The sequence below is a fragment of the Canis lupus genome, chromosome 3 (assembly GCF_048164855.1).
Source record: "Canis lupus baileyi chromosome 3, mCanLup2.hap1, whole genome shotgun sequence".
NCBI classification, from domain to species: Eukaryota; Metazoa; Chordata; class Mammalia; order Carnivora; family Canidae; genus Canis; species Canis lupus.
Window position 1 is genome coordinate 34427046 of NC_132840.1, and position 17068 is coordinate 34444113.

Genomic DNA, 17068 nt, shown 5'->3' on the forward strand with positions numbered 1-17068 from the left:
CCAGCCCAGCTGCTCAGCCTCATTGAGGGTCTAGTACAGAGTGTGAGGAAGTTTCAAGCATGGCATTTGGCCACCCCTCGATTAGAATCTTATCTTTACCCCATTGCTCATATGTAACCTAGGTCCATGTGCTCCCCCTCTCTGAGTGTTCTCTGAGGCCTCCACCAGCCTTGACAGTTTGGACTTTTGGGAAGGGTTTGTGCACCATCTTGAGGTTGGTCCTGACAGCAAAAGGCAGGGGCCTGTCTGCCTTGAGAGCCCTGCTTTGTGGTAGAGGAGGGACACCCACAGGAATGAAACGGCATGCCTATGATACAGTGTGAGTGCAAAAACTTGTGAATGAATGAGTGACTATGGGAGAAGGGTGCTGAAGTGGTCCCAGAAGGTTTCCTGGAGGAAGAGGCAGGACTCAGACACTTAGCCACTTAGCTTCAGCCTGTTCAGGAGTTGCATGTGAACCCTGGTCTCAGCCATGGACAGATGCCTTTAGGGTTTGTAGTCTGGAGGACTCTTCTTCATCCTGCAAAACCCAGCTCAGCCATCGTTTCCCCTACCCATCCGCATCCTGCCTGCCTGCTCCCAGAATTAATGGCGTCTCCTCAGGATGTGATACTAATTTTGCTTGTTCCCTCCACAGGGATTTGCACATGGCAGGTACTAAGTACTCTGGGATGAACCCAGGCTGCTGTGTGGTGCTCACAGCTAATGAAGGAGACACAGTGAGAAAGTAGTCAAGTAAATACACAATCCAAATCTGTGCCAAGTGCCATGAACAGTAATAATGATGAGCGTAAATGCCATATAAGCGCTCCCTGCATGCCAAGCATGCATTAACTTGTTTATCCTTTATAACAACTCTGTGGAGTAGATAACGTTACTATGCCCGTGTTGAAGACGAAATGGAGACAGAGAGGTTAAGTAACTTGCCCAAGGTCACACAGCTATTAAGTGGTGCTGCTGACATTAAACTCTCTGGGAACTGTGAGAGAATAATGAGAGAGGTCAGGAGAGGGCTCTCTGAGCTGGTGACAACTGAATAGAAACCTAGCAGCTGAGAAGGAGACAGCCAGAGGAAGGGCTGGAAGGGTATTCCAGGCAGAGGGAATGGCATTCACTTGTAGGCTCCAAGGCTTGGGATGGGGCTTGGTGCCTCTGAGCTATTGAGTGGGGGGCAGTGTGGCCTGGATAGGCAGAGCAGGTGGGAGGGGCTGAGATAGGCAGGCAGTAGTATGCCTCGGGCTAGGTGTCTGGGCCTGGTAGGCAGGGTTTGGGGTTTGGAGCGCTAGGAGTTGTATTGTCCTGCCCTCCAGACCGTGTGGTGCTTGGGGATGCTCTGGTCCTCAGGCTTAGTGCCAAGGTACGTGGTCCTGCACACTGTGCTCAGAGAAGCTCAGAGACCTAGGGAAACACATTGTCATGGTTCCGCTCTGGACAGGCAGCCCCCCACGAAGGTCCTGGCCACCTTCCCATCCATTCCCTGACCCCTCACAACAGGAAGGTGGGTGATAGGCTCAGCCCCCATAGGCAGGGCATGGAGAAGTAAGATGATATGCCTGGGCTTATGAAGCTAGTGAGAGACTTAGAATCCCTACCTGGCAAGCAGAGACCTTTTTCCCAGCCCCTGACCTGGCCAGGGAGACATCTGGAACTGCTTTGCATCTAAAACATGGCCTCGCTGTCACACTCATACGCACTCCATCACAGCCTCCCCTGTGTACCTTCGCACACTGATAATGCACATCCGGGGCTGATCACCTTCCCCCTCACACACACCAGCGGTCTAGAGGAGGCTGCACCACTGCCCTTCTGTGTTTGGTCCAGGCCGGGCCATGCTGGCATCCCCAGCACCTCTGGACAGCTGCTCATGAGTCTAGAGATCTGCCTTAGACATACTAACTCACTTTACCCTTGAGTCCTTAGTTTCCTCAGCCGTGAACCAGGTCTGTTCCTGTAGATCTTGCCAGAGCATTGGCAAGATTAATGACTCTGGAGGAGTGCGGAGCTTGGCACACAATCAACCGTGGTAGATGTTGATTGGTCCTTCTCTTTTCGTTTCATCTGGACTTCTGATTCCTCAATGTTTCAAACACAGGGTCAGTTGGTTGGAGGAGGTGGTAAAGACGAACTTGCTGTGTACCTACTAGGTGGCAGCCCTGCTACCAGCCCTGCTAGGCTTGTGGTATTCATCTGGCTTTACAGATGAAAGAGAATCAAGGCTCTAGCACTGAGCCACTTTGAGCTAGTTGGAGAATTCAAATCTTGTCGGGGCCTGAGCTACAGCTGGGCAGGGGCCCCATGCCATGGCACTTCTCCTTGTCCTGGGCCGACCTGGCTAAGCAGAGGAACTCACACCCCTGCCTTGTGCCTGCCCTGTCCTGTGCCTTCAGGGACAGATGGTGCTGTCGGCCCGAGGCTCTGCTGTTTCCCTGGCTGCGGGCCTGTGAGCTCCTGCCACTCTTCAGGAGCAGCCTCTTTGTGGGTAGCAGTTGGCATCGGGGCAGTGAGTCTGGCACTCTGGGGACACTGGGATGAGTCAGATTGGACCTGCCCTCAGGTGCCCCCAGGCTGATGGGGAGACAGAGAGAGGTACAAACCACTGATGACAGCAGAGTGTGGCCAGGCTGTGAGAGAGCGAAGCCCAGGGTGGCCCTTCACCAGCCTAGGGGCAAGGCAGGCTCCCTGGGGGAGTGGTGGGTTGGCCTGGCCTTCTTTGGGTCAGGAAGCCTGGCCCAGGCAGAGGCATCTGTGTGTGAGATGTGGGGAGGAGCTCGTTATACCAGCAACGGTGAGAGAATTTGGGAGTGACACCTTGAGGAGTCCCTCTCCTGCCCCCTTGTCCAGGTAATATGTATGTCCTGCCTGGAGCTTCTTCCATAGTAATAGTTTGCCCTCAGCAAATCAGACATTAAGTCATTATCGTCAGCAGACATAAGCATTAAGCATCTGTTTCAGAGACGCAGCTTTGGAAGTGAGCAAAGCAAAATCCCAGCACGGGACGTGGTGCCCTCAGGCAAGTCCCTCAGATAGCCCAGGTCTGTTTTGTGCAAGGGGCCTAACTGTGCCTCACAAGGTTTGGGCAAGGATTACGTAATGTTATGGACACAAAGCCATTATATAATGTATACAAAGGCCTGGAACATAGTAGGTACTGAAGAAATTCTGCCCAGGATGGGGGAAAGGGGAGATGTTGGTCAAAGGGCACCAACTTTCAGTTATAAGATGAGTAAGTTCTGGAGACCTGGTGTATGGCATGGGGACGACAGTTAACAACAATGAGTTACACACTTGAAATTTGCTAAGAGAGTAAATTTCAAGTGTTCTTATCTCTGCCCCCCCCACCCGCCCCAAACAGGGGAACTCTAAGTTGATTGATGTGTTAATCCCTTGATTGTGGTCATCATTTCACAATATATATTGTCTATCAAAACCTCACACTGTGTGATCTAAATACATAACAACTTTTATTCGGCAAACACTGGGACTCCAGGGAGCTGTGGCCCTGTGCTTGAGGAGTCTCCCATCTCCTCATGTGTGCACCCACTTTGCAGTCTGGGAAGCACCATGAAAGCTTTATCTTGTCTGGTTTTTCAGAAGCGCAGAGAGTTGGCAGGCTGGCACCCCCTGGCCCTCTGCTGTGGTCCCGAGAGCCCCATTCCTCAGGGTGGGATGCTCCCCGCCCCTGACCTTTCCACTCCTCCCTGCTGTCCTATTTGTGACCTCTGGAACCGGCTGTGATCTGCCCTGGGGGTGTGGCCCTGCCAGGTGTGGCCCATTCCTAAGCCTGGAAAGTGGTCAGAGGTTGGGAAGGGGAGTGGCCCTTAAGCCTTCCTAAAGCAGCCTCAGGTTTACAGCGTTTCCAGGGCTGAGCTGAACCAGGTGGGTCTCGATTTCCATTTGATTCCTTGGGGAGGGTGTAGGGAGACCAGCTTCTGTCCTTCTCCAAGGATACTACCCTCTGTTGCTGTGGGAGGGACAAATGGGTGGTCTAGAGTCAGAAGACTAGCTGGTTCTGGCCAAGTGGCTAGCTACTTACTTTCTTTCTTTCTTTCTTTCTTTCTTTCTTTCTTTCTTTCTTTCTTTCTTTCTTTCTTTCTTTCTTTCTTTCTTTCTTTTTTTAAGATTTTATTCATTTATTCATGAGAGACACACACACAGAGAGAGAGAGAGAGGCAGAGACACAGGCAGAGGGAGAAGCAGGCTCCATGCAGGGAGCCTGATGTGGGACTCGATCCCTGACTCCAGGATCACGTCCTGGGCTGAAGGCAGGCACTAAACCGCTGAGCCACCCAGGCTGCCCTAGCTACTCTTTCTGAGCCTTAGTTTCCTTGTGTGTAACATGGGGCTGTGGGGGTAGTAATGAGCCCTGTCCCGTGAGGCTGCTTGAGTCATGCAGGTTAGGGCCATGCTGGCCTTTACACACAGACAACAAGTTTTAGGATTGAGTGATGTGCCTATAGGCTTTGAGGGCAGTGGGGTGCCTGGGGAAGGAGGGCTAGAGACAGGAAGGGGTCCAAGGACCAAATGACTTTGGGTCAAGGGAAGGGGCTGGCCCAGTATTGCTCCCAGCAACCCCACCCCTACCCCAGGGCCTCCTGGGATTCAGAGTTTACTGATTCCCTACCCCTCTCATTTAAGACTAAGAGGTATGTCTCACCATGCAAACTGGTTCTCAGCAAGGCAGACAAAAGATTAGGATGGGCTTCTGAGCCCATGAGGCCCTCTGGATAGGCCATGTGGGAGTGATGATGGTGGTTGGGATGCTGAGATCCCTACAGCTCAGGTGGGATGGACTGCTCAGAGACCATCCCACTTCCAGCTCTTTCTCCATATCACCTGGAAGGCAATTCATGGAGGGTCTCCAAAGTGCCAGGCTCTGTCTCAGAAGTCCCATGGGCTATATGATCTAGTCTGCCTCCAGGGCTGGTGTCCCCCCTGCCAGGCTCTGAAGTCAGGAAAACCCAAGTCTACTGTCCCCTCTTCTTCTTCTTCTTCTTCTTTTTTTTTTTTTTTTAAATAAATTCATGCCCTACATGGGGCTCGAACTCACAACTCCGAGATCAAGAGTTGTGTGTTCTATCCTATAGCCAACAGGGCACCCCTTCCCTCTGCTTTTTACCGGCTATGTTTTTCCTGTGGATCCTTCCATGTTCCCTGTCTGAGATTCCTTTTCGTTAACTATAAATGGGGACTCCTGCTTCAGAGTGGACTTGAGAATTCAAGGGCCCCCAAGAACTAGACCTGGCACATAGTAGGTACACAATAGATGGTATCCGTAGATTTCGAAAACAGGATCTTCAAGGTTCTGCCGGGGGAATTCTTGGGCAGCCCCTACCTGTAGGCAGCTCCCTGGCTTGGGGAGATCCCTCTTCTACTGGCTGTGTCCCATCAGCCTCCAGAGGAGCCCTCAGGTATCCCCCAGACTCTAGGCAATCAAAACCACTTTCCTGTACCCATGTTCCCTTCCAACTACTTCCTGGTTTCTTTGCTTCCTTTTCCCAGTAAAATCTCTGCAAGACTTTTCTGTGGTCCCTCCTTCCACCTCTCTGCCTCTCACCCTGTCCCTAATCCATGACTCCTCTCCCTAACCTCCCTCCACCCCCTTAGAGTTTCTCTGCCTGTCTGCTGGGACTGCTCAGCCACCTGACCAGCAGGCACCCTGCTGGAGATCCACCCTCTTTAGTGTCCTTCCACCTCACCCAGTTCCCTGTGGTTTCCTCTGTAGCCTGCTCCCTCCCCTCCCACCAACCTCTAAATAGCTCCATCGTTGCTCTCTCCTTGGATGATGTCTGTTCTGTCTACTGTGGCTGTATGAAAAACTACCCCCACACAGTGGCTTAAAACAAGAACCATTTCATTGTATCTTGAGAGTTTGTGGGTCAGGAATTTAGACAGGACTTGGCTGGGTGACCGTTCTGCTCTACATGGGTAGGGCGTTGGGGGTAGCTGCGACCTGCCACCCTGCTGTTCCTCTGGCAGCCAGGCTTGTCCCCGTTTCTCCTCGGGCTCTTTGCACCCTCTGTTCCCCTGCCTGGAACCCTGTGCCAGCGGAGCCTTGCATGACTGCTCCTGCTTATCATTCATTCAGGTCTGGGCCTTGAAGCCTCCTTCGTTGCAGAGGCTGGATTTGCATCTCCCGCCTCCACCACCTTCTCTCTTCATCACATCCGCTCTTTCCCACAGCTCTTTTCGTTTTTAAAATGACCATGTTTCTTTGCTTATTTTATTATCTGTCCATCAGGGAACACATTTAATGTTATATTCCTAGCATCTTGAAGGAATGAGTGGAAGTTTTAAAAAAAGATTGATGTTGATTCCCAGCTAGAATTGCCCTCTTTCTAATCTCATGCACCCCAGTTTGGTCTTGTGGTTTTTTTGTTTAAGATTTTATTTTTTAAGTAATCTCTACACCCAATGTGGGGCTTAAACTCATAACCCTGAGATTAAGGGTCATGGGCTTGACCTTGAGGCATCCAGGTGCCCCTTGTCTTGGTTTTCTCTCTTACCGAACCCTCCTGTCCTCTGACCCAGCCAGCCCTGAGCTGTGTCGCCTGAGACCCCATCACCAGGCCACATATAGCCTTACCCCCTCATGGTCCCCCTCCTGCCTGGTTGTCCTTCCAAGCAAACCCCCCTCACCTCCCCCCTCACAGGGCTGGGCCTTGTGCTGCTAGTTACACCCTAGCCCGAGGCTGCCTCCTTCCAGTCACTGAATCGTTCCTGCCCTAAACATGTCCCCACCCTCACCACACCAGAAGCTTTCTGCAAGAATCAGTCCCTGTTATGGGCACATGAAATTGTGAGGCTGCTTGTGTAGATCCAGCCAATAAGCTAGAGCCACCCCAGCAGCCATATAACTTAAAACAAAGTGAGGGTGACAGAAAACCCCAAATGCAGGCAGATACCATGAATCTTGTTCCTTTCATCTGCTTGATCTTATGTTTATAGGTTACAGCCTTTCAGGTGGCCATCTGGAACCAGGTTTGTGTCTTCATTCCAGGCATTTGATCAAATGTTGAATGGAATAAACAAATGATACTCCATTAGAGACACCTCCTGGTTCAGTTTAACATATTTTCACATTTTTTACTGAGCGTTTACAATGTTCTGGGTCTGCGCAAACACAAAATGCACAGAATATGTCCATTCTCGCCTCAGGATCTCTTCCCTTGCGCCTGGGATGCCTTGTTCCTAGTGAGCCGGAGCTGGTTTCCAGTGATTGTTGCCTTCTATACCTTTGTGAGGGGGGTCTTGAGCCTTTCAGGGGCCCGGAAAAGGAGGTCTCCCAGCAACTATCGCGTATGCTTAGACTGTGTGTGGATATTTGTGGGAGGCCTCTGTGGAGTGTCATGGACTTTGCCTGTTCAACATCTTGGTTCATGGCTGAAGTGAAGCCTGGTGGTTGGTAGACAGATGGCGTGTTCAACTGGCAGTGATTGTCACAGAGCAGGGCTGAAAGACCTGTCTGATGCCACCTCTGCTGGAGCTCCCCTGCCACTTTCCTGTCTTCCCAAAGCCTGGGTCCTCATCCTCAAGCTTGGTGTGGGCTCTTGCAAGTCCACCCAGCCAGTCATGGCAGGTCTCTCTCACCCCCAGGGACTGTGCAGACTCCTGCTGGCTAGCATGATTTCCTGTGTTGCTCATCAATGCGTGGATTTTTAATAACATGAAGAGCTGACCCCTTTTTTAAAAAAGATTTTATTCATTCATGAGCGACACAGAGAGAGAGACAGGGACACAGGCAGAGGGAGAAGCAGGTTCCCTGCAAGAACCTGATGCGGGACTCCATCCCAGGATCACGCCCTGAGCCGAAGGCAGACACTCAACCACTGAGCCATCCAGGTGCCCTGAACTGAGCCTTTTTAATTACATTCTCTGGGTCAGATTCTGTTCCAAGCACCTTGCACATATAATCTCACTGAGTCCTGTTTGTGATAACGTTACTTCCATTTTACAGATGTGGAAAGTGAGGTTTGCTGAGGTTCACCTGCTCATCCTTTCCTCAACAAATCTTTCTCAGATTCCTCTGAGACCGTGTGGGGCACATGGATAAAGGGATGAGAAGGCCATCCTGCAGCTGGAGAACTTGAGGTTGAGGGAAGGCTGTGGAGTGTGGCATGCGCCCAGAGAGGACCGTCAGTGCACCTGCTCAGCGCAGCAGCCTCTGCCAGAGCCCAGGCCCAGTTCTGGGGCTCTAACCCTTTGACCCGGCCACTCTGGGCCTTCAAAGCAGCCTCTTGAAATTGGTGTTCCTTGGCCAGGCCTGTTCTGGGGCCTGGTTCACTCATTGCCAGTATAAGGAATGCGTTTGCGGATAAAGTCCCAGCTCTCACTCTGGCCACTCCTCTGCTTCGGAATAGTTTCTTGAATACTTTGGGGGAGAAAAAGTTAGTGTGCTGTGTGGGGGAAAGCTGGGCGAGGCTGGAGAGAAGAGACAAGGGGACTGCAGACCCCAGGGCGGGCAGAAGTGGGGGCATCCGGGGGGGCCTCCCGCCCAAGGGTGGGAGGGCGGGCCCCACCTGCTGGGGAAGGATCAGACCCCATCCCTCAGCCAGGGCCTGCAGGGACTAGAGAAGCAGCAGGGGCCTCAGAGGGGCCTCGGGCTGCCAGCTTCCTGGGGCAGGAAGTCCCAGCAGTGGCCAGAATCCCTCCCGCAGGGCTGCTACGCAAGCAGCTCAGGCCTGAGGAATGTGTGCAGCCGAGGTAGGAGGGGCCCCTTCCTGCCCCTTTACTTCTCCCTCTGCCCAGTGCCCTTCTGTCTCCTCTCTCCTGCTTGCTGTGTTCCCTACCGGCCTCTGTGCTGTGACCTCATAGTTTCCTCCCCTCCCTCTCATCCCCTCCCCCTCCTCTCCTCCTTCTCTCTCTGGGACCTCTCTCTTCTCCCCACTTCCCTCCTCTGGTTCTTTGTCCCTCGGCCCTTGCCGTCCTGGGGGTGCTCGGGGTGCCTGCAGCCAGTGGGCCCAGCTCCAAGGTGAGCAGGCTCATGTCAGGAGCTCGGTGCCCGTTGCCATGGTGACCCCAGGCAGGTGGCAGGCCGTGGGAGGCTGGGGAGGGCCGTGCTGAGCCTGTAGGCTGTGCCTGCCCTCCCCAATCCCTGAAGGGCCTGCTTCACTGCCAGGGGCTCCAGCACGGGTATTGCCCACCAGTTTCTGGCTGGGGTTTCTGGCTGGGTGCTATTAGAGCGTCTCCCCTGAAGAGCCACGTGGTGGGGGCCAGTCGCCCTGGGGGTTGGATGGCCTGTGTTCCGATCCATCCTGCCTCTGCCCTGGGTTTGCTGGAGGCAGAGGGAGGGAGGTGGCGGACAGCCCCAAGGCGGGAGCTCCACGGAGGCAGCTGCCAGTGGTGTTGGGGGCAGTGTGTGGAAGAACTGACAGGCTCCTCAGGGGAAGGGTCATGTCGAAAAGGAGTGAGCCCCCTGTCTCTGGGACTAAGCAAGCTCATGCTGGACGACTACTGAGGGGGTGTGGTAGCCGAGAGCCTGCCTGGGCCTGGGTAGTCTTGCTGCCGTGGGACTTCCTTGCCCTCCGGAGAGATAGGATTTAAAAAGGATGGCGTTCAGCTCAGAGAGCTTGCAGTTTCCTCACCAGGAGCGGCCACCTCCCTCCTTCCTGGGCTGCCGGGCCTCTGACGTCCAGTAGGACCAGCGCCTTGAGCGTGGGCCGTGGGGAGGAGGGGTACGGATACCTCCATACCCTAGCTGTTTCCTGTGGGGACATGAGGGGAGGGGAGCTTGGGCCTATGGGTTCTGGAAGGGCCCAAGGTCTGGCAGGGATGCAGCAGTAACTACCCTGCCTGGCAGAAGGGAGAGGCAGTTGCAGCCAAGCAGCCAAGCAGCCTCAGACTTGGAGTTAAACAGATTTGAGTTCCGGTCCCGACTCTGCCTTCACGGTGCGATTTTGCACCTGCGCATGTGTGTGTGTGTGTGCGTGTGCGCGCGTGTGTACAAGTTACTGACCCTTTCCAAGTCTCTATTTTCCCATCTGTACATTGTAGATAATTGCAAGGCTGTTGATCAGAGCTGTGTAAAGATGAAAAGAGAGAATGCGTTCCTTTGTGGAGTACCTGGCGAGTAGTAAATACTTCCGGGAGGTGGGGTGGTGGTGGTGGTGGTGGTGGGGATTGTTCTCAAGCTCCTCTGCACGCCCACCCCTGCAACTTTATACATGAGGAAACGGGGACCAGAGAGATGAAAACGGGTGCTCCCATCTCACAGGTCCTTAGTCTGGGGCACGCCGCACGGAAGGCGCCCAGTCAGTGCGGGGAGGCGGGAACAAGGGTGCAGGCTGAGGGGTGACACACAGCCAGCCCCTGGTCCCACAGCTTCCACGCAGGCTCCCGCAGGCCCCTGCCACCTCTCCTAGGGCACCCCATCTAGCCCTTGGCTCGGGGATGGGGGGACCCACTCAGGTTTGTCCCCTCCCCCCCTGCAGGCCCTACTCAGCCTTGCAAGAAATGCTGGAATAAAAAGGCAGAAACACCCCCCCTCTCCAATTTACAAAGCACTTGCCATTTGCTGCCTCCTTTGCACCTCAGGACAGCTCTGTGAAGTACTCATTAATCTCATGGTATGGATGAGTCTGGGGGTGCGTGGGGGTGCTTGTTGGTGGACATGTGAGTAACTGGGTGGAGAGGAAGGAAGGGGCCTGTGGCCTCCATGCTTCTGAGGGCAGGTCTGGGATTCATCTGCAGTGCCCCCCACCTCCAGAACCCACTGTCCCATACCACCTCTGCTCCCCACATTTCCGTTTCCCCAAAGAGAGAAACAAAGGCTGCTGTTGTCTGTGGTATTTTAGGAAAGACAGGTGCCCGTCCAGCCAACTGCCCCGTCTTAAATGCACAGCACTTCACAGTTAGCTGGGTGCTTTTGGTTTTGGGACCTCCCTTAAACCTCACACTGCTCTTGGATGGCGGTGGGGTGGGGGTTTTGTCCTTTTTTTTTTTTTCCCCCAAAGAAGAAACAACTTCAAAATCCCTGGGTGGCTCAGTGGTTTAGTGCCTTGCCTTCGGCCCAGGGCGTGATCCTGGAGTCCTGGGATCCAGTCCCGTGTTGGGCTCCTGGTATGGAGCCTGCTTCTCCCTCTGCCTGTGTCTCTGCCTCTCTCTCTCTCTGTCTATCATAAACAAATAAATAAAAATCTTAAAAAAAAAAAAAGAAGAAGAAACAACTCAGTGACTTACTCGAGGTCACAAGACCTTTGGACAGAGATCCACCCATGCCTCAGTTTCCCTAACCAAACAAGCAGTTGTAATCCACCTCCCAAGCCCTTCTCACTCCTGTGGTAGAAGAAGGACCTGTAGTGTAGATGGAGGCAGGAGGCCAGTGCTCTGTGGTTCAGAGCTGGGGGACCTTGGACAGGACTTGGGAGTACTCTGGGCTTGGGTCTGTTGTGTACCTTGCCAGGGACAACGCCTCAAATATTTGTCCAGGGGACAGAGGAGGTACAAATGGGAAAGTATTCAGAAAATGCCCTCCTTGCCCTGGCTGGGTCCCTGCAGGCTTCTCAGTGTGACAGGGGGAGTTTTCCAGATGACCTAGCTGAGGGTAGGTGTCAGATTTCAGGCAAAGTTATTTTTACCCTTGGGGTGGAGGGAGGCAGGTGATGTTTAGGCTCTTTTCTATAATGGGGTGAGGGGGCAGGGGTGGGAGTGGGGCCTCTAGTGGGGAAACTCACCTGACCTGATGGCTGGCAGTCTCCCTGGCTTACATGGGGTGACACTAGTGGAGATCAGGGACCACTGAACAAATCCATTCATTTGGTCCACAGTGAGCCAGGCATGTGGACACCAGGAGTAGAGAGACAGGGCTCCTGCCTGGTGGGTCTTCTGGTCCAAGCTACCCAACTACTCCCACAATTCAGTGAACGTTGTTGGAGTGGACAGCATTAGAGAGGGGAGGTATATGGCGCCAGGAGCATGAGAGTGCAGGATAGGTAATGGATCTGAGGGGTGAGTAGACTTTGCAGAGGCAAAGAGTGCTCCAGGCACAGGGGCATGTGCAAAGGCCCTGCAGCAGGAGGTGTGGCAGGGCAGTCTGTGGGGCCTTATGGGCCTTGGTAAGGACTTCTTTCTGTGAGCCAAACCCTTCATAGTTGGAAAGAGTCTTAGAGACTAAATGTCCCACTTGAGAGATGAGAAAACTGAGGCCTAGACAGCTAATAATGAAACCTATCATTTTTTTTACCAAGCCAAACAGGCTTGCTTCCAGTATGTTTTTTTTTTATTAAAAAAATTAAAAATTGGTATTTGGTATTTTATATTTTATTTACATTAAATTAGCAGACTTACCTGATATTTGTTTAAAATGGTTTCTCTTAAGAATTAAAAAAAATATGGAGCACCTGGGTGGCTCAGTGGCATCAGACTCCCTATAGGAGCCCGCTTCTCCCTCTGCCTGTGTCTCTGCCTCTTGTGTCTCTCATGAATAAATAAATAAAATATTTTAAAAAGGAATTAAAAACAATTAAGGTGAAATATATAATTCACGATTTTCTTTCTTTTTTTCTTTCTTTCTTTCTTTCGATTTTATTTATTTGAGAGAGAGAGAGCATGAGCAGGAAGGAGAGGGAGAAGCAAACTCTCCATGAGCATTGAGCCTGATGGGGGGCCCGATCCCAGGACCCCAGGATCATGACCTGAGCCGAATACAGACGCTTAACTGACTGAGCTACCCAGGTGCCCCTAAGTCACCATTTTCAAGTGTATAGTATAATGGAACTTCTGAACTATGTTCACGTTAGGCAACCACCATCTCTGTTTGGCTCTGAAACATTTTCATCACTTTATTTATTTATTTATTTATTTATTTATTTATTTATTTATTTTTAAATTTTTATTTATTTATGATAGTCACAGAGAGAGAAAGAGAGAGAGGCAGAGACATAGGCAGAGGGAGAAGCAGGCTCCATGCACCGGGAGCCCGATGTGGGATTCGATCCCGGGTCTCCAGGATCGTGCCCTGGGCCAAAGGCAGGTGCCAAACCACTGTGCCACCCAGGGATCCCTATTTTCATCACTTTAAAGTAAAGCCCCTTAACCCATTACAAAGGTCCTCTCCTTTCCTCCCCTTCCCAGCCCCTGGCAACCACCAGTTGGCTTTCTGTCTCTACAGGTTTATCTGCACTGGAGATCTTACATAAATGGAACCACAATATGTGACCTTTTGTGTCTGGTTTATTTCCCTCAGCATGATGTTTTTGAAATGCCTCCGTGTTTTACGTATGGCGGCTTCATTTCTTATGTCTGATTAACGTTCCATTGTATATGTATATACCACAGTTTGTCTATCCGTTTATTCATCATTGGACGTGGACTGTTTCCACCTTCTGGCTATTGTGAATAGTGTGGCTATGAACGTGGGTGTGTGTACATTTGTTTGAGTCCTTGTTTTCAGTTCCTTTGGGTCTATACCTAGGAATGGAGTTGCAAAGTCATATGGTGTTTCTATGCTCGGCTTTTTGAGGACTGCCAAGCTGTTTTCTATTGTGGCTCCAACATTTTCTCTTCCCCCCAGCATGATAACAACAATTGTTATCGTGCGTGATTTTGCTTGTAGCCATTCTAGTGGGTTCACAGTCTTTTATAATCCTCACTGTAAGCTCAGGTTCTTTTATTATCTCCATTAGACAGATGAGGAAACTGAGTCATGGAGAGGTAAAATAACTTGACCAAAGTATTCTGGGGAGGATGAGCTGATTAAAGTTCCATTTATCTTCAGTTTTACAGGAAGACACCACACTGAAAATGGCTCATGTTCGTCCAAAGGAGGGATGGGGCTACTCTAAGGAAAGCTTGTCCTTACCTCAGGGTTTCCATTATGCTCATACCCCTCCTCCCTGCCTCATAAGATTGGGGGCAAAGGGCAGAATTAGAAGGCTGAAGGCCCTTCCATCCCCCTCTTCCATACTGAGAAAGCATCAGAGCTGGCTGTCAGAAGAAGGAGGAAGCCCAGTGCGTGATCAGCCCACCCCAGACTGTGGGCTCTGGACCTCTGAACTGAGACTCAGGGTTGTGGCCTCTGTTCTCCTTGGTCACTGATGGGCTGTGCAATTTGGAAGTCATTTACTTTCTCTCTCTGAGTCTTAGACTGGAAGAATTCCTTCCATTTTCCCCATCACCAAGGCCCAGGAAAGTACTGTAGAGATGTACATGTGCACTTTGGCTGGTGGGTCTGGGATTGTCTTAAAGTCTACCTTGCTGCTCACAAGCAAAGTATCTGAGTTTGCTCATCAGTAAAATGGGTAGAATAACAATGCCTCACAGGGTAGATGTAAAAATTACGAGATGATACATATGAAATTTCCTAGCGTAGAACTTGATACGTAGCAGGTGTTCAATAAATGTTAACCAAGTGAATGGCATATAAAAAGTGCTTACTACAAAACACTGGTTTAATTTTCTACCTGTCCCACCCCATAATCTTGAAAAATGTCAAGTGCCATCACAGCCTGTAGCCAGAAGTAAAATGAAGATGTTTGTAGAGGTCATTGGGGACCATTATTTATCCTATAGAATGAAAATATGATCTGATGTTATATGATGATCAGAAACCTATGGAACAGGGCACCTGGGTGGCTCAGTTGGTTAATGTCTGCCTTTGGCTCGGGACATGAACTCAGGGTCCTGGGATGGAGCCCCACTCAGTGGGGAGCCTGCTTCTCCTTCTGCTTCTTGTTCTGCCTCTCCCCCCTATCTTGTGCTTGCTCTCTTTCTGTCAAATAAAGAAATAAATGAAATCTTTTTAAAAATTAAAAAATAAACAAACTTATGGAACAGCCCATTGGTGTCCTTCTCCCAGCCCTTAGGCTAGCTTCATGGATGAGAGCTCTCTCTTTTTATCTATGCATTTGGGACCCACTGCTACCCCCTTTCGCCTCTTTTTGTCTGCTGGGAACCCCAAGGCAAAATGCGAGTCTCTGTGGCAGCATTTTTGTGCAACTAGATTCCTAACATAATCCTCCCTTCCCTTATTCAGTTCCTTAGCTTTGTTTGCATTTTGGCTCTGGGTGCATGTGGGGTCTGTGTGCTGTGCCTGTGCAGGCTGCTGCAGAGCCTTTTTTGGGAGGGAGGTAGGGAATAGGCCTGAAGGGGAATTTAGGATGTTGACAAATGCTCCTGCTTTGCTGCTGGGGAAACTGCCAGGAGGACACCCTGGTTTCTCTGAGAGGCTGGATCTCCCTTTGTGAGGACAAGCTGTCTCGTTTGGATAGCTTCTTTCACTGCTTAGAGTGACCTGGCTCAGACAATCAGGCCTCTCATGGGGCCTGGCCAGTGGCACTTAGGGTAGGCCAGAGCTGCTTCTCCCTGCCCCCTTAGGACCTGCCTTCTGGTCCCCACCCCTCAGGAAGTGGGGAACGAGGAATGTGGGCTTTGCAGTCTCCTACCCAGGCTGGAATTTCTGTCCCACTCTCACTGGCTTCTTGAATTCTCACAGCAGCTCTCGGAGGGGCTAACACGCCATCTCACAGGGTTGCCGTGAGGTTCTGGTGAACTCAGTTGAGAAAGTACTACTCAGAAGCTCAGTGTGAACGATGTCTGAGTCTCTCCTGGCTATTTTTCTGTAGAAAGACCAAACTCAGCTTTATAATGCTAACAGTAAGTGCTCCACGAAGGTTGGCCATATGGTGGATGTGTACTAGGAGCCTCAAATACTCAATCTCGTTTAATTTCATCCTATGATGATACTTAGAGGTAGGTTTTATAATCCCATTCTTACAGATGAGGAAACAGGCCCCCAGAGTTTGAGCCGCTTGCCCAAGGTCACACAAATTAGTTGTAAAACCGGACTTGAACCCAGGCCAGGCCAAGCCCTAAGGCCTGTGTAGAGACAGCTTCAGTCATGTCATGATGGGTCAGTTGAGAGGTCACCGCAAGCCTGCTCCTCTCTTCCAGGACAGGTGGGTCTCCTCTGTTCCAGGCCCATTGTTCCAGATGGTTCCTGAAGGCACTGAGGTCTCTTTGCTGGCTGGTCTCAGTTTCCTGGCTCCTCACTATAGGCCACAGGCTTATATGGTTCCTGGAGACTTCTGGGTCCTCTCCCTCTGACTCCACCTAGTACTTTCCCACCTGCTTCCTTTGGCCCCGAGGGTCGCATCACCCAAGACATTGTCATTCCCTAGCCTTTCCTCCTGTTCTTCATGTCCTTCCTGTCCCTTAAACCATCCTTGTCATCAAGCCTAAGCTCTAGGGCCACCCCATCTCTCATGCTTTCCTTCCTTTTCTTCTTTCATAGGTGTTTATTTGGCACCTGCTCTGTGGCAGCCCTGAGTCTGTCCCTGTCCCATGAGAATGGCTATGTGATGGGGGAGGTGGCTCACAAAACAGTGACCACATAGCATGGTCAGGGCTGTGATAGAGACAGATGAGGCTGTGGGGCCAGGGAGGCCCTAACTCTCTCTGGGGAAGAAGGAAGAGGAAGGGCTCACCTGGCACATGGGGCAGATAAAGGAATCTTAGGCAGAAGCAGCACCCACATTGCAGGGGATGGAGCTGGTTGAGAGTAGTGCTCTGAGGAATGGCATATGGTCTAGAGCTTGGGAGAGCAGCTGTGGGAGCCACAGAGTGGGGACTCGATCAATCCTGACAGTAGGGAGCCATTGAGGAGTCTTGAGCAGGGGAGGTGTCTGGTCAAGCTTGCTCTTCAGAAAGGTCTATGTGGTCATCAGGTCAGAATGAAGCCCCACAGTGGGGGGAGTTATAAAGACTAGACCTCGTGTCCCTGCAAGACAGGCTACTGAAAGTGATGGTTGTTGTGTTGGTGGTTTTGCTCTTGGGAAATATGCCTCTGGAAATTGTGGAGGCTAGAAGAAGGTGGAGAGACTGGGGGCCTGTGGACAGGCTGTGGAAACAGTTTAGTGAGCTAGCAGTGCCTAAGGGGGTGCTGAGTTGTCAGGGTAAAAGGGACAACTTTTTAGGGAGGGTGGGTCACTAGGACGAGAGGAAATCCGAGGTTAAGTCTGTTCATGTGGGGCTGTTGTCACATCATGTAGAAGGAGCCCTGGCTCAGGACAGTTCATCCTGGCACCTCAGCTATGACCCAGGACTGTGCGTCAACCTCCCTAACTATGAAGGATTG

At 51.5% G+C, this 17068-nt stretch overlaps 1 protein-coding gene across 6 annotated transcripts in view; it reads left to right on the top strand.

Moving 5' to 3' along the window:
* Positions 1-17068, top strand: part of ACOT11 (acyl-CoA thioesterase 11) — a 51604-nt gene that overhangs the window by 8815 nt on the left and 25721 nt on the right. Inside the window, exon 1 of one of the 6 annotated variants that reach the window (XM_072820354.1) lies at positions 3827-3876. The exons of 3 other annotated variants lie outside the window; for them this stretch is intronic. Coding sequence is in view for 1 of the 3 variants with exons in the window: in XM_072820350.1 (XP_072676451.1) it covers positions 8686-8700 (15 nt within the window). In the remaining 2 variants the exon portion in view is untranslated. Of the gene's footprint in view, positions 1-3826; positions 3877-8578; positions 8701-8872; positions 8969-17068 lie in introns of those variants that run through there. 2 more of the 6 variants (XM_072820350.1, XM_072820353.1) reach the window with 2 other exon arrangements.